This window comes from Nannospalax galili, unplaced genomic scaffold (genome assembly GCF_000622305.1).
Source record: "Nannospalax galili isolate Female #2095 unplaced genomic scaffold, S.galili_v1.0 scaffold1234, whole genome shotgun sequence".
In the NCBI taxonomy this organism is placed as follows: Eukaryota; Metazoa; Chordata; class Mammalia; order Rodentia; family Spalacidae; genus Nannospalax; species Nannospalax galili.
Genome location: NW_008334665.1, coordinates 2303665 through 2326666, shown reverse-complemented (window position 1 = coordinate 2326666; position 23002 = coordinate 2303665). Strand labels below are relative to the sequence as shown.

Below are 23002 nucleotides of genomic sequence, written 5' to 3'. Positions count from 1 at the left end.
ATGCTGGTCCTTGGACAGGACTCCTATGTTAAACTACACCCACCCAGGGCTCAGGGACCATTGTGGAAGAGGGAGCAGAAAGACTGTAAGAGCCAGGGAGGAGGTGCGCGATCATATGGAAACAGAGTCCTACAAGGTCCTGGGGCCCTGCTCATGTGAACCTACAGCAGTGGTGTCAGCATGCACAGGACCCATGCAAACACAGACAAAAACCCAGCATTGAACTGGGGAGGTGGACAGCAGACCCCAATCTTAGCAGAAGAAATACTGGCACCTGATAACTGCTGGGTGAGGAAGAGCTGATGTTCCTAAAGTGAGGGACTCTAGATAGGCTGACTGGACCTCAGTAGATGATCCTGCACTGAAGAATGTCTGGGGACCCTAACTTGATGCCATAGACCTTCCTTAACACAAATGACAGAATGCATGAATTCCAGTGGGGGGACTATGGCGGGGTATCAGGGGGAAGGGGGTGTAAAGATGATTAAGGTTGATTGAGATGTTCTGTATGAAATACACAAAAATTCAATGAAATATTATTTAAAAAAGAATTACATGTGAATCAGCTCTTCTGAAAGGTACTGTTAAATATGCAAGGTCTTTATCTCCAATATCAGAAACATTCAGACTCAGGGGCAACCTACATTTAAACAAAAACTAACTAGAACTGGAGTAGTAAAGGAAGTTCTTGCATATTATTGAAATCAAGTTTTGTTGGTTATGATTTTCACAAATACTCAGCAGAAGCATAGTGTTTTGATGTCTCATGCTGTATATTATTTTAGATGAGTTTCAAATTCAAAGTTCAAACTACCCATAAGCCCTTTAGCTAGGCAAGTGAACTTGTAAGAACTCTATTCCTTCGTGCAAGAGGCAAGCTTCTAACTGGAATCCTCCATCCTCAAGGGACATCTACCTGTTAATCTCAGCTGACCCTTTCTATCAGTCACATATTTTCAGAGATCTTCAAACAAGGTTTGTGTTTCTTCTACCAGCAAACACTCCCCCCACCTGCCTTCTTTTTATGAAAATAATGTAACTTCATGGAATTTCATAGAATATGACTAAATATAAAAATAATATTTTGTTATAATTAATTGCTTTAAATCTAATTAATGTGCGAATTAATAAAAAGATCCTTGTGAACATTTAAAATAACCAAAATATATCTCCAATTGTACTATTTTTCACTTAAAACAATGAAATCAATAAGGAAAAATGAATTGTCAGTTTTAATCCCAAATTATAGACCAAACTAAACATCAAAATCAAGAATATTGAAATAAGTAAACAGGGTATACAAAACATATTTCCTTTCCCTTTATCATTTTTACCACACTTTATTTTCATAATGTAAATGCCTTCATTTCTAGAGAAACACAGCCCCCTGGAATGTCCATGGAAATTGAGTTATGCAGGGGAACACATCAAAGCCACCGGGCATTTGGCGAGGTGCAGCACTGGGTCTCTAAGCTGAAACACCCACTAACCCAGCAGATCACAGAGTGTTGGGATAAGTCAGGAGTACCTGGAATGTAGAGCATGGCCACTGGGCCAGAGACCTCCTAGTGAGGATGGCAGGAAACTGGCCTGCTCCATTCTAGACACACTGTCTCTTACCCAACAACCCCCAAGCAAAACTATTTAAGTCTCAAATCCTTCAATCCTAACCAGGCCCCTTGTAGATCATGTGACTGGAGGACAGGACAAAGGCCATGTGGCCTTAGAAGCCCTGTCCCTTCCCCCACCTGCCTGCCTGCCAGAAAACCAGCCCCACCTCTTTGCCCCTGAAACTTTCCTATATAAACCTCTGCTTCCGCCATGACAAGCAAGCTGTCCACTGACACAGCCTCCTGGGTGTTTTCTTCCTGCCTCTCGCCCCTTCAGTCTCTCTCCTCACCCTGACTTTCCGTGACGGGGGCCGGTACACAACAGCCTCCAGTACCAGCAGAGTTTAGGCCGAGGGGAGGCCGACAACAGGGTTCTGTGATGCAGGAAATGGTTCCTCTCCACCCGACACATTGCAGACACAAGGCTTCTAAGCTCTCTTGCTTCTAAGAGAAACCAGATCTACTTTTATTGAAATCTTTCAGCTAAATAAGACATTAGTTCTTTCAAAGAACCTTTGAAGAAAATGAAAATACAAGACTGGGAGAAAATATGTGCCCACCATACATCCCATAAAGGACTAGTACCTATAATATATAAAGAATGGCCAAAAATCAAGAAGAAAAAGTAATCCTAACAGAAAGTAGTGAACTATATGAACAACTGTGTCCTTCAGAACTTATAAGCAGGGGAAATGCAAGAGGAAGAAATATTCCATATTTTTAGTCATTGAAGAAATGCAAGTTAATCCCTTCACCCTAAGGAGACACGGCTCCTCATCTATCAGAAAGGCATAAGCAGAAAGAAAGGAAATGGAGGTGAGGGTGTTGGTAACGTGTTCCACGTGCATTGCTGGGGGACTCTAAAGTGGTCCATCCACTGTGGAGACCAACTGGATAATTTCCGAAAAATGAGACATGCAATTATCACATGACTCAGTAATTTTACTTCTGGGCATCTGTCCAAGAGAGGAGAAAGCTCATATTCATGCAACAGCCTGTTCACAAATGTTTATGCAGTTTTATTCCTAATTATCTCATGCTGGGACAAATCTACCATCTTTCAGTAGGTCAATGAGTAAACAGACCTGGCATTTCTGCGCTGTGGAAGCTGTGGAACAAAGTGATAGGGCTTTTGACACGGAAAGACTGGGGCGAAGCTTGAGAGATGGACCAAGTGACTAGACCCGTGTGAAAGATGGTGCGCTGTGTGGCTTTACTTACACGAGAGCCTAGAAACAAGGGGGAGAGACAGACTAGATCCACAGTAACCAGGTAGAGGAGGTGCGTGGTATGGAAAAGACCTCACAGGGAGCTTTGTGGTAACGGAACAGTTCAAATCTTGGTTTTAGGAAGACACGAGTGTCTGGATGAATGATGCATGTATGTAAATCTACACACACACACACACACACACACACACACACACACACTCACACACTATAGAGTTCAAATGTGTTATGTCCTTCAGTATGAGTACATATACTAGGCTCACCAAGAGTCCCAACCCTATAAGACACTGTCTCTGCCCATCTGAGCAATCAGTTGCCCAAAGTTCCTTAGGTTGGGTGGGATTTCTTTCCCACTTCCCCATCTCTATGCTGGAATTTTGTCTGGTTTGAACTTGCATAGGACTTGTGCATGCTGTCACCATTGCTGTAGTTCACATGAGTAAGTGGTCAACTGCCTAGAAGACTCTGTTTCCTCATGGTCATCACCACCTCTGGCTCTATGATCTCTCTGCCTCCTCTTCCAATGGTCCCTGAGCCTTGGGAGGCAGAGGGTCGACAGAGGCGTCCTAGTCAGGGATAAGTCTGCGGCCTCTTGTTCTCTGACACTGGTCAATTGTGGGTGTCTGTGTCAATCACCATCTGCATAAGGAAACTTCTCTGGTGAGAGGTGCGACATGCGTTCATCCTCTGTGTACAGGCTGCTTTGAGGATGGGTCACTCAGGGTCGAGCGTCTCACAGACACTTATTCTCTGCATCTGACAACTTCTGTGACTACATCATAGTCTCCATCATGGCTAGGGAGGTGCTCTCCTACAGCCTCAGTGGGGTGGGCCCAAGGCCCAAGGATAGTCCATGGGAACAGGCTGGGCTGGTTCTTACTAGCCAACAGAGAAGGCCTGATCTCTGGAACAGCGGGACTCCTTGATTCTTAAATCCGTATCTCTTTTCTACCTTTAAAGCCAGCTCATTAATTCATCTTGCAGGCTTATTTTCTTTCTCTCTAAAATGGGTGACTGAATTTAATTGCAGAAAAGAGCAACAATGATTAATCGGTTTAGCCTTTAAATTTTTCTGATTGAACTCCCAACAATCTGATGGTAGAATTTAATTATCTCCATCCAGATGCTACAGCTCTTCCATCTTCTGGCAGACACCAGAGTCCTGCTGCACTACCTTGTGAAGATCAGTAGTTCTACAGTCCTCCAGGGCTCCAGCAGAATGAAGACAAACCCACATTATTTCACAAAATTTGATGAAAACTCATGATGCGCTGAACCACTAATGCATGGCCTAGGCGAGCTCAGCCCCACAGTGGGCTGTCAGACCCTAGAAGTACCATCTCTAGGTTTCAAATTTCAAAATAAGTTCTATCCCTTATTTAACCCACCAGGCCCTCTACTTGTGTGCTAAAGCTGTTTTAAAAGTGTTTTTTTTTTTTTCCCACTATTTTTGGACTTCAGTTTTACCATGTATAACCCAATCAGGTCACGTTTTATTTTCCATGAGTTCTGTGTACAGCAGTTCATGGACCACTGAGCTTTGCTGGCAATGTCCAGGAAGACTTCTCCTCCCCCAGTATATCTAGATAGCGGCTTTCTCAGCAAGGTTTGCCTGGATGTCTCAGAAGATATTTCAGTTCCTACAGTGACAAAGTCCTCTTTAGAAGCTGCATAATTTACTAACCTGATTTATAAAGCACTATATTCAATTTAGAATTTCAATCTACTCTGTGTGGTGTGAGGACAGAGCCTTGAGAGGAAGCAAAGATCTATAATGCCCACAGAGCACACTGGTAGTGCTTACTGTGGAGGAAAGCAGATTGGACAATCATCCCTCTTGCCATATTAAACTTTTGTATGGCTGTTAGAAGTTAATGGAACTATTATTTTTCCCTCTTAAAAACCTGCTTCAAAGTAGAGCTGGAGGGTTCCACATGAAAAGCCTGGTCCTTGCAACTACAGGCAAGGACACCTACAGAAGCTATCACACACATGTGCTCTCACTCAAACACATTCTAGCAATCATATGGCTGAAATAAGCCCAGGGACAAGGGGTGCACCTGCACATCTAATGGTACAGCCACATTAAAAAACAAAAAAACAAAAAAGCATGAGTTCTGTAGATAGGCAAATTATGAGAACTCTTCACAGGGGATTAATGGAGCAACAGTTCCCCTTTGTTTCCTGGGAAATCAGGCCTGGGGAGATGCTGGCAGGAGATGAATTCCAGACCAAGGTCTCAGAACATGAGCACATCAGCTGTCCGCAATGGATGATGTGCGCACAGGCTGTGGCAGCTTCTGTTCCCAAGCAGCCCTGACCTGGAAGTCCCTGGGAGTCAGTCATTTAGGTCTGTACTTGCAATCCCGGGGCATCTCTGCATCTAGGGCAGTCCTGACAAGAGGCTGGACTACCTTTCTCTCAGATTCTTCTGGTGACCTACCCAAGCATGTCCCTGGCATTGATTCAGAAACAGACCAACTCATCAGAGCTGAGCAAAATTCATTCAGTAGAGAATTTGTTCTGCGCCACTAGAGCTAGGAATCCAGACTGGCCATAAGTTTCCACTGCTGATGCAAAGATGTCAGCACAGACAGTGGAAGACAGCAATGTGTCTCTGCATTCTGATTGTCCTTCCAGGAGGAGGGCATGCTGACCCAAAGCTGTGGTGCCTCAGTCTCAGTGTTGAATGGGTTAGTTATTTGTGTCTTTCATAGGTGCCTGATTTCATCACAGGCATAGTCTTCTCTTAATCAATGCCTGGAAAATGGGTACAACTGAGACTTCCAAGTGATCGAGCGGGAAAGCACTCCCCAACACACATACTGACAATTAGATTCCCACAGCATTTTTTTAACAGTGCTGTATATTATGATTTGGGAGTGAGCAGAAATGATTGACTTCTGGTACATGTCCATAAGGAACAGGCCTTGTTGTTATGTTGGAGAGAGGTTGGCATTGTACACCAAGAACTTGTGGTCTTTATGTTGGACAGACAAAAGGGCTAGAGGGACAGACTGAAGTAACCCTCACTGTGAAATCCCAGGCAGATAGGTGGTTAGCAAATTCTGGAATCAGGCATGAAGTCAGGATCAGAGGGTTACCTCCTCAGTCTACTCCCAAGCAGGTCACATGAAAATACATTTTCACGTGGTGGCAAAAGCGCACAGGTGACTTCTCCTGTGCTACTCTACAAACAAAAGGTCACAGCGTCCTTCCTTCTTCCCTAATGTCTGCAGGTCTGTGATGAAAAGAAGACCCAGGCCACACAGTCCTTGGTGGAACCACTGCTAGGGATCTGGGTCCTGAGCCACACCCTGCTGTGGGGACAAGAACTGAGTCACAGTGGGATTGCTGTATTTTTGATCCCATTAGAATTGGCTGGAGAGATGGCTCAGCAGTTAAGAACACTGACTCTTCTTGCAGAAGACCTGGTTTGATTCCCAGCACCCACATGGCAGCTAACAACTGTCCGTAACTCCAGTTCCAGGGGATCCAACAGCCTCTTTTGTCCTCCGTGGGCATTGCATGACACAGGGGCACTTATCTACATGCAGGCATAACACTCATACACATAAAATAAAAACAATAAATAAAATATTAAAAAAAAACAAGAGAGGTGTTCAATAGTCTATTTGGTTTGCTCTATAGTTACTCCAAAATTGCAAAAACTAAAACTAGAAAGATAAGAATAGTCACGATGGATTGGGAGATGCATCTTGGCCTAGGATGGAAGGAAAAATCTTTTCAAACAGTCCATTTTAGGAAATGGATTTACCAGTCATGATGTTTTAAGATCATGGCACAGACATTCAGTAGCTCTGTCACATCCTGCAGTGTGTGCAGAAGCGGGGCCCCATGTTGCAGTGGGGTGTCATAAAACAGAGACATGGGCTTATCGTTTGTCCTTCCTCATCAATGAGTCACGAGAAGAGCCATCATATGACTCAATAGATGACCAGTGGCACTACATAGATGGACCATCTGTATACAAACTTGGAATGAATATCATGATGCTTCTAAGGTACAAGAATGGATTATCTGTTCGAATAACAGGAAAAGAGACAATCTGAAGGTAGTGGATGAGGAGAATTTGGAGTATTGATTTCCCTGAGGTCTGTGGTCATTTTTCCCTAGGGCTTATGCCGCAATGCATCCTGTTACCCAGGTTCACCACATTTTAAAAGCAGCTTTATAATAAATAAGGCTAGTGAATCAACTCTCCCCTCTCCCCTCCTGCTTGGTATAAACAGCTCCAAACAAATGTTCAATACCCAATGTATCCTGTCGATCCATCTCAGCGAGTTACAACAAATCAATGATGTATTTGTAAAGCCGTTTGTCATAACTTTGCATGGCGAAGAAATTTTCAAACTCAAAAACAACAGAAGTTTGTGTTCTTCCCACCCCATGGCTGTTTACATGTTAGTTGGAAACGGAGTCCAGTCAGGGAGAACAGTGAGTGTGACACCTGGTTCTGGCAGTACCCCAGTGGAGGAGACACCACACCCAGCATTGCGATCCTCTAAAACAACACGCAGTAGCAAGGTGTGGAGGTGCAGAGCTGTGAGCCCAGCGCTTAGCAAGCCAAAGAAGGAAGGCTTCAAGCTCGAGGCCGGCTTGGGTTAAAGAGTGAGCGCCCTGTCCGCCTGGGTACAGTGAGACCCTGTAGCGAAAAACTAAACACACACACAGGAACACACACCCACAGGAACACACACACACTCATAGGAGCACACACACACACACACACACACACACACTCAGAGACTCACACACAGAGAACACACACCCGCAGGAACACACAGGAACACACACACAGGAACACACACTCAGAGACTCACACACAGAGAACACACACCCACAGGAATTCACACACACTCATAGGAGCACACACACACACACACACACACACAAACAGGCTCTCACACAGAGAACACACACCCACAGGAACACACCTGCAGGAACACACACACACACAGGAACACACACCCACAGGAACACACATACACAGGCTCACACTCACACACAGGAATACACACACAGGTTCACACACACACAGGAACACACACACACAGGAACACAGACAGGTTCACACACACATAGAACACACACATAAGAACACAGACGTACAGGCTAACACACAGGAACACAGACACACAGGAACACAGACACACAGGCTCACACACAGAAACCACACACACACAGGAACACAGACACACAGGAACACACACAGAACATACACACATAAGAACACAGATGCACAGGAACATACACACATAAGAACACAGACGCACAGGCACACACATGCACAGAAGAGCACACATACGAACACCACACTCACACGCGCACCCAGTCCCCACCTTTGCTTTCTGCAGCCCTGCTCCCATGGTCTGCTCCTGGCAGGTGTCGGGTAGGACGTCCTACTAGGCCTGACTCATGCTCCGTGAGGACATTGGTACAGACATTGCTCCTGAGCCTTTCCTCCCTGAGGACTCACAGGAAGAGGAGAAGTCTGCAGACTAGTGTGGGCTGCGTGGTGCTGAGGTGCAGAGGGGCATGAGTGATAACAGCTCACATCCCTCCTAAGAAACTGATGAAGAGCAGAGCGAGAACACAGACATTCCTGTGGCCTCACACCATGTTCTGAACATATCCCAACAGGCCACCTCCGGCCATGAGCTCAGGGACCTGATGGAGGGAGAGCAGGGTCAGCCTCATTCCTGGCCTCTACGGAGCAAAGCGTGCTGGCTAAGCCCTGGGCTGACGTGGACTTCTGACTCGTCCTTGGATAAAGAGGCTCCACTTGGAATGAGCAGTGAATTCCCACTGCACGCAGTAGATGGGAAAGCATCACGTAGAATAGACTTATCTTCTGGGCAGCCGTGCAGAAACGGTCACCGATTCTGCTATAGGCAGAGGAATCCATGGCCACCGATTCTGCTATAGCAGACGAACCCTGGACCTGAGCACAGCAGGTGTGTTGCTAGCCACTGTGTGTCTCCTGCTTCCCGTGGGAATGCCTCACTCCCCACCCTGGCCTCCTGGGCGGGGCTCTATCTCCTCTGATCTGAGATCTGTATTTGTTTCCACTTCTTCACTTTGTGGCTGATTAATCCTCAGATCCAAAGGGATTTATAGATTGGCCACTTTGGACAAGGACAGGAGAGATTCCCCATGAATAAGTTTTGCCAATTTTCACCCCAGCAGACAGATGTGCACCCCGCGGATGGGGCGACAGACCTGATGCTGATTTAATACAAGGACATCACCTGACAAGTGGTCCTGTCAAACCGCAGATCATGTCTTCAGGAATTCCAATCATAAAATTGATTTTTCAAATTATTATAAATATTTTATTTCCCTCTTTCTATGATGCATGAGCTGACAGTAACAAAATACTAAAACCTTATACAGATGAACGAAACCCTTTCTTCCCGTCTCCATCAATAGTGCGTCTGTCATTTAAAAATGTATTTGTCTTTTTATTTTCAAATTTAACTTGGAAGTCATGGGCTATGACTTTCAAGAAAAAGTAATAACATTCACAGCTGGGTATTTTTTTATTGCACAGACCCCCTAAGCACTCAGATAAGGGGCACCCAGGGAACAGAGCTGGGGTACGCCATGAAGAGAAGGCTAGAGGTGCTGAAGAAGGTGACTACGGGTTGATCGGGGAGCTGCTGTCAGAGTTCGGGGGCTCCGGCCTCTGAGCCTTCATTCTGGACTTGGCGTCTACTTGGGGTCTGTCCCAGCAGTACACCAAGGCAGGATCAGAGAGACTGTGAGCGACTGTAAAGTTGGGGTGTAGATGGGGGGGTGTAGGGAGTGTAAGCTGCAATGTAATTCTCAACAGATTTTTAGTGCTCATTTTATTGACCCATGAGTAGAGTCACAGGTGAAACTCCACACAGAAGCAGGCAAACAAGCCTTTAAAAACCGAGACAGCTGGCAGACCTAAAGGGGACACCTTGTGCTCTGCACCTCTACCAGCAACTGAGCTTGGGGAAGACGTGTGGAGAGAACACTCAGATCCGAGGCACTCAGAGAGCAGGGCGGGGGTGGGCAGCGAAGGTGACCGCAGGTTGGCAGTCTGAGAATGAGTACAGCACGTGGATAAGCCACACAGCTCCAGCCCAGAGCCTGATGACTTCGTTCAGTGACAAGGAGAACCACAGAAGATTTGTACAGCACAGGCCGCTGCAATCCTGAGATCTGCTGAACAGTCAGACGGGCTACAGAGGGGAGTTTGGGGGTCTGGTCAGATGTCTGTGCTGCGTGAGCACACACAGCACAGGTGCTCAGAAGCAAGGTGACATGGTCAGGGAGCACTGAGGGTGCTCACAGATGAGCACCTGTGAGGGACACGAGGAGCAGACAGCAGAGCAGGCGGGGGAACCTTCATCCCTCCCACAGCTACCGACAGAGCAGAGTGCTGCTGGTTACACCCAAAAGTGACAGCGAGATCCGCTCTCGGAGATCCCTTCCTCTTGGGGAGGACTGAGGAGCTCCTTGAAAGTTCTCCTCTTCAGGCAGGAGATGATCAGGAACACCGATCAAGAACATGCAAGACCAACTCCCGTTTTCCAAATGATGAGGGGTGTATAACACACAGAGGGGACACTGTGCTTCATTCGTCTATAATCAGAGTTTTAAGAAAGAAGTCTCCAAGGTCCAGCCTCATACAGTGACTAGTGAGGGAAAGAGAGAGGACAGAGTTGAGGCTGGACCTTAGAAATAATTCTTGTCAACGTGGTCAGTCGGTACCTGGTCTTCCCGGGAAAACGTTTGATCTCAGAAAAGAAGGCGGGACAAAGGCAGAGCGGCAGCTCGGAGAAAGAGGTAACCTTAACTGCTCCATCTGTGCCTCTGTTTCCCCTTTTAACTGACACAGCCCATCCCACATAGAAAGAGAGCGACTCACGGACTGAGTTCTTGTGGCTGCTGTCCTTGCTGGGTAGCATCTTGACTCCTCTGGACTTCAGCTCGATCGCTTTTTTCACTGAAAGAAGGAAAATAAAGCCATGAGCAGGAGAGACCCAGGACCACAGAGCCATCCTTAAGCCTCTCAGTAAGTCAGTCCCAACGCTCCTCCATCAACCCCTGAATGGGACCTGGTCACAGAGAGCAATGAGGGAGAGGACAGAGCCTGTCACACTTGACTCCGGGCTGTCAAGCAGGGGTCATGCAGCTGTGTCCTGAGCCGAAAATCTTTCCGGTGGGGCTCATGACCCACAGCCAAAGCTGTCTGCCTTTAGGAAAACAGCCCGTACACAGCAACCGCTGCTCCAACAAAGACCATGTCCTCACCAGCACACGGGGTGGGTGTATGACGTTTTCCCCTAGTGACTCTAGAGCCGTCTGAGTTTGATCTATTCGTGAAAGTCTTTCAAGAAAATGCATGCTGTTCATTTACGTGCTCCTATCTTCATTCAGCCACATAAATCTTATCAGAGTTGATGGGCAACAGTGTGGGAATGTCACACCCTGAACGCTATAGGTAAAATGAGCCACCACCTGTCCCTCCCTCCGGAGCTTCCCCATCTGTCACATGCAATAATGTCCTGGCTCTTACACTCAGCTCTCAGAGTTAGGTGGGAGTCTGGATTTGTTCGGTCCCGCATCAAACAAAACTGGGTGTGTGTCAAAGAGTGGAAGGGGAAAGGTTTGCTTTTATGGTTAGAATTAAAGAAGGGAGGAGAGTCCAGGGAGAGGTGTGTGGGGATCTTCCCTCTTCCTTCCCTGTCCCAGGCTCCTTCTTTCCTCTGACACGTCCCTCTTTACATCTAGGTTTTGGTCAGTTTTTTTCTTTCTTTCCTGGTGAAGACTATGGATGGCAAGGACCATGGAGACAGTGACCAGGAGCCTACCCACTCCTCAGACTGCTCCTAAATCTCAGCACTGCCAAATACTTAAGTCCAAGAAAACAACCAAAACGAACCCCGGGCGTGTTGCTTGTCAGATGCACAAAACAGGTCTCGGCCCACCCCCAGACTCCGTGCTGGGGGTGGGGGTCGACCCTCCTGCATTTCACATCCTGAGAGTCTGTGGGTCCTGCCTCCTCCTCCTCCTCCTCCTCCTCCTCAGGAAGCCTGGGGCAAGAGGCTTGGGACCTTCCGTCAGGACTGAAACATCCCCACAGGAAATACAGTCTCAGCAACGGTCAGATGAACTTGGTGCTCCACACCTGCATCGCCTGAGCTGCGCTATAGTCAGACTATAAGGAGAAGTCGCGGATTCATCGGACGCATTTTTAAAATATTTTATTGTTTCTTTGAAAGTGCATGAATCAACAGAATAAGAGAGATTATCTGTCATTTCCCACCTCTCTCATAAAAAGTGAGATTTTTAAATTCAAATGTTGTGGGTGGCTCCTTTCTGTGTCCAAGTCTCCACTGGGGACAACCGTCCCCATAAGGCACTTTACACAGTGGCTTCAGAAGCAGACAGGTCTCGGGGGGAGCCTGGGGTGCCCTAGACGAAGCCTCTCCAGAGAAGGAGGGCGAGGGGACAGGTGTGCATGCTTACAGCTTCCTGACACTCAGAATGTCACTCAGTCATTCACTGGGAAACAGGGTTGTGTCCCAAGGAGTGGCCAAGCTGAGCCCCTGTGTTGCCATCACCCTGGGCCATTGGGACAAAGGTACTAGATCTTCCATTATGACCAAAACTTTAGATGTTAGATCAGTATAACATGATTAGAGAATTTGACCTTTGATTATTTCTTTAAAAGTTTCTTTGCACCTGAGATCCATTGCTCAGATGATCCTGTGTGGTGACTACACTCACATCATGCAAGGGTGGGGTTTATATTTCTTTCTTTCTTGATAGCCACAAAAGAGATGGCCTGCATGTATGATTTTTCTCTTAATCTGGTCCTGCAACATGTCAATCCCGTAGAATTTCATGAGGCCTACACAACAGCACTCCTGTGAACTTGGCTAGGCTAACGGAGGAAAGGAAGTGTGACAGGAACTACTCTTTCAGAGAGTTCTTCCCCCATGTGTGGCTGATAAATGACTAGGTTAGCCTAGCACGGAGCTGCGGAGCCCCACTCCATGCACTGAGGACACTCTTGGGGACAAGGAAGTACACTACTCAGATCCCCTTTAGGGAAGTGCTTGCCAATGGGTAGCTATCTACATTAAACTCTTCAGAGAGCCCCGTCACAGACAGCAACAGTGCCTCTGGCCATATTGCTGTGAACTAAAGTTCCTAGGACTAAACCTGCATCTTGGACTGAACTTTCTGTAAGTCTAACCAACTCACCTAGGCTGTCTTGAGCCCTAAATAGCCACTGCTTGCCCACTGTGTTTCTGACTTAACATTCCGTGACTACCAGATAAAAGCCTTTGGAATGTATTAACTTAGCAGACCACCAACTTCCATCAACCGAAAGCCCAAGTGTCATCAGACAACATCTGAGGCCTGGAGCTGAGATTTCTCTTTTGCCGAAACCACCTACTTAATGTTTCCACCGATGTATTTGAAGAGTGTCCTGATTTATGACTTTTCTTCATTTTATTACTATGAAAACAAGTCACCATGTTGAGACATGGAATTGGGGTAAGAATCTGTGTTCCAGGGCCATGATCACTTATATTTGGCTTCAGAATAAACTACCTCTCATCCCCTTTGAGGTGAAAGCTGTGATTTTGTGTTGATGTTGTCCAGTGGCAATCTCATTTAGGGATTAACCCTTGAAGGACAGAGTCTCAAAGAAAGAGGCTACCCCACTGTGAGAGTGATATCAGCACTCTCTAGGCTGTGATTCCTCCTAAGGAGGACCCTGGAGTGCAGTTCCTACAGGCTTTGCCAGTTCCTCCCCATGATCACTGACTTTTCCTTCTGTCTGCATAGGCGTAGATCTCAATGGGGTGGACTGCTGACCTGGTTGCACTCAGTGACCAGGCACAGAGAGCCCAGCCCCAGGGCACAGAGAGCCCAGCCCCAGGTTTTCTGTGCCTCTCTTACCCTCCCTGTGACTTTGGTCTATTACATTTCACATCTTCATTTCTGTGTTGTGGTGACCAACGACACAAGAAAGAGGAAATGAGAGCCATTACTGCCATTGTTTGCAACAGTTTGGTAGCTCAAAACTTCTGGTGAGTTCACCCCAGAACACTGTGTTAATTTAAAATCGCAAGTGCCTCCGCGTACTTTCCCATGGTCTCTACTTTGCTGTACAGAAATAACTTTATCTTGAAGTGACTCCGGGGAGAGGAGACAAATGTGCAATAAACAAGGATCAGGACAATCAATAAGAAGATTATACAGAGCATAAAACTCACGGCAAATGTCACCCAACATAACGGATGAAGCAAACAGAACTCAATTCACTCAGAAAGTAGAAAGAAAGACTGAGGGGCGCTCAGGGGCCATAAGAGTGTTTGGATATACCGGACCTCTCCGAGAATCTGATGAGCTCATAAATTCTGCAATTCTGAAAATAATTGTTTGAAGCTCTGTGAAGCTAAATTTCCACCAGGGATACTTTATTTATTTCCCAATAAGACTGTATTACTCTTCTCTAACTCTATGCACCATCGAGTTCTGATTTGTTTCATGTTGCATTAGCTTCTTGTTGGAGTGCAATGGTCTTGGCGAGGTACGAAAAAGGAAGTTAAGCACCCTTGGTCTCCCAGCTGTCTGTACCATTCCTCTTCTGTCTCAGTTAATGTCATTTTTCCTCTATCTAGACCAGTCTCCTCCTCCTCCTCCTCCTCCCTTTCCTCCTCTTCCTCCTCCTCCCTCTTTTCCTCTTCTTCCTCTTAGCTCCTGCTGAGGGTGGCACAAAGACTTCCACTCACACAGAAAGAAGCACCAAGAGAGTGTGTCGTGCAGAGCTACAAGTGCAGGCTGCTGGGGAAAGACACCTCACTCCTGGAAACCCCTAAGGGACTGCACTTCTTCATGAGAAAAAAATTTCCCTGTTCTTGTACATGTTAAGATTTTGGGAGGAATGATACACATAATCCTAATTCTCATGTTTAACCTCAGACATCGCAGATCAGAAACGCTGGGGTCTGCCTTCAAGTTTTCAAGTCCCTCCCTCCCTCCCTCCGTCCCTCCCTCCCTCCGGATTTTTCTCTCTGTCTCAGTTTTCTTCTTGGTAAAAAGTAGTTGTTACACCAATGTTTTCTGAATGCTCAACTAGCACTCTCCCTCCCTCCGTCCCTCCCTCCCTCCGTCCCTCCTTTCTTTCTCTCTCACTTTGTGGTGCTGTGAGTTCCCTGTTAGGAGTCCCTCAGCTCAGTTTCTAGAGGAAAGGCATGAGATATGTACCCTAAAGCTGGGGTTTAGCATTCTGGTCTATCCTGCCCAACACAAAGTCTCAGTAACTCAGAGTCAAGCACTCACACAGACTGTGGTGTCCAGAGGCAGGACTTATAACTGGGAGACAACGGGCAGAGGGATCAGGGCCTTGGGTTGGAGGAATGAGTTCATGCAATGTATTACACAACCTGGTGGCTATCACTAGCGAGGCATGCATGCTTGAGTTTAGCTAAGAGTATTGATTTTAAGTTTTCTTAACGTGAATCACTATCTAAAGGGGGACAAACAGAAAAAAAGCATTTTCATGTAGCTTCATGTAGAATCAACCCTCTTTCTTTTAACATTCAGGAATTAATGTCAGAGGAAATACTTTGCAATTGAAAAGCATAGCAGTAACTCTATATTGGCATTTGTTTTTGTTTAATTTAGTTTTGTGTATGAAAGTTCCAGGACAACTTGAACTCTCTGCAAAGACTAATCAACCGATTAGACCCTCAGTGACTGTGGAGAGTTTGGAGTGTCGCAGGTCTAGAGCTTCATTAAAATGTAGGGCTGTCTTTAGCCCTAAATAGCAACTCCTTGCCCACCTCTGTTTCTGACTTAACATCCCATGACAGATGAAAAACATTTAGAATGTTTGAACAAAGCCCTAGCTCCCATCAACCAAAATCCTGGGTGCCATCAGACAGCACCTGAGGCCTGGAGCTGAGGTTTCTCCTTTGCTATTTCCATCTACTTAATGTTTCCACCAGCGTAATTGAAAAGTGTCCTGATTTATGATTTCTTTGTTCTGTTCCTATGAAAACTTCATGAAGCTGTTACCACATTGGGACATGGCAGGCGGGGTAACCAGAATCTGAGTTTCTGGGTCATGGGCACTCCTACTTTACTCAGAATAAACTATCTCTTACCCTCTTTGAGGTGAGAGTTGTGCTTTTGTGTCAACTCTTTGTATTTATTTTTACTATATCCATTGTTTACATCACATTTTCTTACTTGTTAGGTGATAAACTCTCTTCAGGGAGTTTGAAGACTTTAACCATAATGAAACCATTATGCTAGAGAGACTTTTTTTTTTACTGTTTTGAAAATGTTTAAGACATCTCTTGATTTGAGTTTGTCCTTGTCAGTAGTAGAGCGCACACATAGCATGTGTAAGGCTCCAGGTTTGATCACAGACACCCAGACACACACACACACACACACACACACACACACACACACCTGTTTCTACTCATGTGAGTTCTTTTTCTGCCCTTTACCCAGAGACCACCTTCCCCTTCTGCACCCTGGGCTGCACCAACCTGAATTTCATCTTGTTCCTCGTTTTGTTGATGTTTAGGAAAGGGTGCCTGGGGGTCCGAGACCCCTCTTCAGGTGGGCCAGCTGAAACTGTTTGGATCTAAGATAACTTCCAAATAGACCCCCAGACAACTTCTGCCTTCCTTATGATCCTGTCTGTGGGCTAACTGGCTCCCTCTCCAGTCCCTGGACAGCTGACCACGGCAAATGTTAGAAAGCCTGTCTGGAAAAGGCAGAGCCTGGATTCCAGGAAGGTCTCCGCCAATTCCCAGAAAATACATGAATATCTATGCCTTCCCTTTATTAATCACATCCTCCTCTGCTTCGTTTACTGTGTATCTAGAATTAGAAGGCGATTAATCTTTTTATTCTTCCCCAAGAATAAATGTCATTGCATTTCAAATAAAATGCAACTTCTTACAACTTTAAGAAATTAAGGTTTGGATTAGATCAGTCCAAATATAAGCCTTGCTTACTGGATTTACTATCTGAGAGAATTATAATTTTGTGAATGGCTTTCTAGGTCAAAAAATTCTACTTAAGTTGTGCATCAAAAGATTCTTCATTCTTGTTCATAACAACAATGAAATCCTTAGGATTAAAAATGATTTTAGACACATATTTAGACATGTAGTATAAAATCATTCTTTTCTAACATAAATGTGTCTTATAACTAACAATACCTATTTATAAGTTTGATTAGCAACTACAATCTATAATCAACTCTACCATACATGTGTATACTATCATTAAATATCACAGAAATTATATTTTTTTAAAAACTATTTCATCTTAATATTGTGTGTGTGTGTGTGTGTGTGTGTGTGTGTGTGTGTTTGCTTTGGTTTCTTGAGATAGGGTCTCGGCTGGGATAACAAATGTGTGCCACTTTGCCCAGCCTTCATATTGATTTATTCTTAAGAGGCAATGGCATATTTAAGACCTTTTTATTTTTTTGGTTAAAGAAATATTTGGGATATTTTACTTCTGATTCTCAGAAAATAAAAATTAAATTTACTTTGGACTAGCTCAGTGTCTTGTCAACATTTTTAATTTGAAAGACAAACTAAACATTTAAAAATCATGTCTAGAGGATTGCAGGTGTCGGAATACCATCATTTAGCACAGAACTCATATTCCCCCAGGAGCATTCAGGCCTCAGACCTTTATGACTTGTTCTTAAACATCAGCATCAACACCTGTTCCTGCATTAGCCAGTTGCTCCATTCCTAAATCCAACTTCATAATTCCCCCATATTAATGCTGCATTTTGCTGCATTTTATGTTGAAGAAGATATAGAAATAAGACCACTTTACATTTTAACCACAATTAATTTAAACTGTCCAATTGCTTCCATCATTAATCTGAGACTTGTAAAATGTCTAAGTATAACCCTGCTCCCTATTCACTGTCAACTGTTAGTGCAAGTTCACAGGAACAGGCAGTGAAAGTTGGCAGTCTTCTCCTGGTTCTCCCTCCTCATGGTTGCCTTGAGGATGGTGGAGCCACGTCGCCCACACCTGCACCAGAGCTCACCACCTCACAAAACAGGGTCGAGTCTGGTTCGCTTCTTCTGTAACCCAAGCTGACCTTGAACTCGGGTACACTCAACCTCCCAGTGCTGGGTTTAAAGGTGCACACCACCACACCCAGCTCAGCTCTGTCTTGGTTCCTCCTGAGTGTGATCGCGTTTTTTCTGTCTGAGAAATCCATTCATCATACAAAATGGTGCCTATTCCAGCCTTCGAGAACTAACACAAAACTGAAAAACAGCAAGAACAGAAGCAGCAAGCAACAGAAAACAGACTCCTTCACACCCACTTCCCGCCTTGACCGCACTCTTTTCTTCCCTTGCCCCCAGAGCAGGATGGACAGGTGCTCAGGGATGTGTTTCTTTGCCTCCTTCCTTCTCTGCTAGACCTGAACCAGCCCCCCTCAGGGTCAGCCCATTTCCCTGTGGCTGAACGGCTCGTTCTCCATTCTCTTTTTTAAAAGAAAAAAGATTCATTTTTATTTTATGTGTATGTATGAGAGTTTTACCTGCATGTATGTAAGTGCACCATGTGCATGCAATGCCCACAGTGGACAGAAGAGGGTGTTGGATCCCCTGGAACTGGAGTTACATGTGCTTGTCAGTAGTGGGGACTGTTAATAAAGTCTGGACCATCTCTCCATCCTCTGTGTTCTCCCCCTTAACTGGGATGTAGTTGCCTCCTTCTAAAAGCCTCTACCTTTGCCTTTGTTCTGCCTGATTCCTCCTGGCCCTGGCTGCTCCTGGTTCACAGGCAGGGCTGTCCTCCGTGTCTTTCCACCACTGCCAAGAAGCATTCTCTGTGCCCCGGGGTCACAGGATCCACTTATGAGTCGTGGGCATCTGATAGAATTTGTTACTGGTGTTAGCGGGGATGACTAACATTTGACACTGACTTGAAAGGCAGAGCTCTTATCTGAGCTGTGAGTTTGACTCTGCTCACATCACCAGGGGACGAAACTCCCACAAATTATCATTTTATGCATATTTTACATTTTTAAGTTCTTTTTTCATTCCTGGGGATCAAACAGTACATGTTGGCAAATGTTCTCCCACCAAGCTATATCCACATCCCTAAAATATTCTTTTAATAATCTGTTTGCTATCCAAATCTTTAGTCCAGTACTGGAAAAGTAGAGGCAGGCAGATCTCTGTGAGATCGAGGCCAGGCTGCTCTACATAGTGAATTCCAGGGCAGTTGGGGCTACAGGGAGGCTCTGCCTCAAAAAGCCCCCCGCCAAAGAAAAACAACGAGAGCAGTTAGTTCTCACACCGCAGGACATAACACTTAAATGATCACGTAACTACTATAACTATGAACGCATCATCTCATACAGCTAGATTTTCTAAATTCAGAATTTGACTAATTATAATTATAGAACATTTTCTAAGGATTCTTTAAATAAATGTGTTATTTTTTAAAACTTATGTTAAATATTTACTGATACAAACTACATCATGACAAAAGACACAGACTCAGGTGTCAAAAATATCGCTGTTCACAGGAGCTGCACCAAATGGCCTCAGTGCTACGTTTGCCTCAGTGCTGTGTACACATGTGCATGTAGGCTGTCGGGTTGCTGAAGTGGCTTCCATTTCAGTATAACGCAATTTTTTCTTTTGGGCTTCTGGGTACAGGTGTTGTGCAGGATCATCCTGCCTCTGAGGTTGTGCTCAAATGGAGTCAAATGTTGCTTGTAAAATAGAGCATGGAACAGTCCAGAAATCACTGTTTTCTGTGATATGGACTTAGAGCAGCATACAGCCTGATGGCTTCTATATATGTCCATTCATCTGCCTATCATCTACTGATCTACATCTCTACCTTCTGACCTACTGGCATCAAGTTACATCACCGTATAAACAATGGTGTCCATTTCTGTGAGAATTAGGGTGGGAATCCCACAGTAACAGTGATTGGATTCTTCACCAATGTAAAAGAAAACCACAATAAAATACTTTGTTGTAAGGGAGGGAATTAATTTTCCTGACTTCTACATGCTTAGCAAGCTGAGGCCATATAAACAATGTATTTTCTGTGAGTCAGTGTGCAACCATATATACAATCAGGATTTAACCTGCAACAGGTGAGATTAAAAAATTCATTTTACTTGTCCTATGGTGATTTGTTTTATTCCACATGGTTATTTCAACACTTTCCCAAACAGAGGGAGGGAACCAGGAGAGGCATGGGGAGGGGAGGAGGTCAGAGGAGCAGAGCCTGGAGGTACAGATGTATACTGGAAAGTGGTGCAGACTCACCACAGACACTCTACTGTCCAACAGAGACTGTGTTTCCATTCCTACACATACACGCGCGCGCGCGCGCGCACACACACACACACACACACACACACACACTTCTCTCTTCCACTCTATGTGAAGTAGTTTCTATCATAATTTCTCACATCCTACCACTGGGTACCTGGAAGTCACTGGCACACATCACACTTTCACTAAACCACAGGGTTGGACAGAGGCCAGCATCCTAAAAACCAGAGGCTTGGGCTCAGTCCTGAAAATTTCTGTGCCTTTTGTCTTTTCTCTTCAACCAAGGAAAGAGCTTGGAACTTAAAGTCACAAAGGTTCTATCCTCTCATTGTCCTCTCATTTCCTTTTAGAGCAGATGACACCAAATCCAGGGAAATGGTTCGCAGTGAATTCTGTCTTCCCTCTGCTCTCGGCCCCACTTCGACCATAGCAGGCCTCGGTATAAGATACATTCCCCTGCATGACATGCGTACGGGGAGATGGTGGGCCAGCACACTGCAATGCAGCTGACTGCTCCTGAGCTTTAGGACACGGATGGGAGACATGGCCAACATGTGCCCACAGCAGCCCAGGGAGTGATTTTTAATTACTGAATTCATTTATTTCATGTGTGTATGTGTGTGTGGCGCATGTGTGGGTATATGTGTGCTATGGCGTGTGTGGCAGTCAGAGGACATTTTCCCAGCGTCTGATCTCTCTTTCCACCATGTGGGGCAGGACTTGCTGGCGTCTGTCTTTCAACTGCTTACTTCATGCTCACAAACTCTCCAGCTTTCCGCCAGTGTCCTATCTGCACACAATCTCCCTGCAGAATGCTGGGGATTACAGGCACATGCTGCTGTTTGTGCTTGCTTGTTGAATGCACTTGCCTGGGAATCTGGTCATCGGACTTGAGGGGCTTGTGCCTTTTCCTACTGAGCCATCTCCTCAGCCACAGGATGAAGATCTCTTTTCTGAGACCTCGACTCAGGGAGAGTCAGATCCTTGGTTACAGCACAGAAAGACATTCCGGAGTGCCAATAGGAGGCAGAGATGGAATTTATTAAAAGGAATTTAAGCACTGGGGTTATTAGAAAGCGAGTCACTGGGGACAGAATTACACCAGCATAAAGCACGGTGGCTGGAGGCTGTCCCCAAGGTCCTGTTAAGCGTCTTCACCGTAGCTGTGCATAATGTTCCTCCCAGTGGCTTCCAAAGTCATATCACAAAAGGTTGCTGGGAAGCCCAATAGAGATCACAGGGTGGTTCCTAAGTACACTGGATGGGCTTCCTCCTGGGAAGGTGAGACCATAGGTTGGCAGCGTTGCAGGGCAAGTCATTTTTACTGTAAACAAAAGTTTGTAGCCTTGTCTTTGAGAATCCCAGAACAGGAGAGGTGTGAGGCCACATGCCAAGAATCATACACGTTGGCATCCCATGCACAGTTCGTTGCAGTTTTACACTTTTATTTGAAATTATTCCTATAGGAAAGAGCCATTATCTCCTACACCAGTGATTTCCACAGTACATTTGTTAACTGTGCTGGAATTCTCGGCTCTCAGCTGGCCAGCGACTTTAACCACTCTCTGGAATGAGGAGTTTCTCTCCCTGCCCATGTCCCAGACTTCCCCTGTTGTTTCTGCCCCGCCCTCTCATGGTGTGTCATAGATGTTATAATGTAGAACAGTATACTGCACACACATTTCTGGTGATGGTGTAGATCGCTGTACATGAAAACAGAATACGTGCCTCACGCGGTCCATGATACTCAATGGCATGCAGTGACACCACCAGCTCAGGTGTTTACTATACTGTAGTAGCATCTAGCAATTTTGGAACATACTACTTTCTTTAATTTTAGATTTATTTTACTTTTATTTAAGTGTGTGTGTGTACGTGTGTGCGGGTGTGTGCATGTGCACATGAGGGTAGAGCACTCAGAGTCTAGAGGAGGGCATCAGATCCCCTGGAATTTGAATTACAGGTGGGTGCTGGGAGGCAAACTCTGGAATTCTGCAAGAGCAGCAGGTGTCCTTAACACCTGAGCCATCTCTCCAGGCCTGAAGCACATCACTTTCACATGCATAAGGTTCACTATGGAGCAGTGAGTTCCACAAAGTGTTACACCAGCAGCTGCTTCACGCAGCCTGTGCTTGTGTCATGGATGGTGGGTCTGTGAATTTCACACGGAGGAAATCATCTAAGGACACACTTACCAGAAGCTGTGCGCTTTGTTAAGGGATGCTTACTGTAATGCAAGGGGTCATTGGTAAAATGGAATTCAGTGATTCCTCTGAACTGTAAGGAAATCATTCATTTCTTCCTAGAGGTAAAAGTGAGTCATGGAGACACTCTGTGCACAATAGAATGACCACGCCGGACAGCACTGTGCCATTCGTTTGGACCCACAGGGGATTTGCTAAGGCCTTGTCCTGAACATGTGCCTTGCACTAAATAGCTGATTTGGGCGTGGAGAGCTGGCTCGGTGGTTAAGAACACTGCCAGGGTCTGATTCACAGCACCCACATGGTGGCTAACAACCATCCATAACTCCAGTTTTAGGGGATCCAATCCCCAGTCCTGACCTCCACATGCATTGCATGATGTGGACACACTTACATACACGAAGTCAATACATTCATACACACAAAATAAAAATAATAAATTAAAATAAAAAAGAACAGTGGCTGATTAGCTCCTCTCCCAGAGAGAACTCCTGTTTCCTTCCTCTAGCCATCTGCGCTGTAATGATTAAAAAACAATAATTAGTAGATGTGAAAAACATTACCATTGAAATCTACCT

The 23002-nt window shown here is 45.5% G+C and overlaps 1 protein-coding gene across 1 annotated transcript in view; it reads right to left on the bottom strand.

Annotated features, from left to right (window-relative positions):
- LOC103731132 (CUB and sushi domain-containing protein 1-like) overlaps window positions 1–23002 on the bottom strand; it is a gene marked incomplete at its 3' end in the record, with an annotated part of 1440296 nt that overhangs the window by 269392 nt on the left and 1147902 nt on the right. Inside the window, exon 7 of the mRNA XM_017797230.1 lies at window positions 10764–10841. Within this exon, the coding sequence (XP_017652719.1) occupies window positions 10764–10841 (78 nt within the window). The remainder of the gene's footprint in view (window positions 1–10763; window positions 10842–23002) is intronic.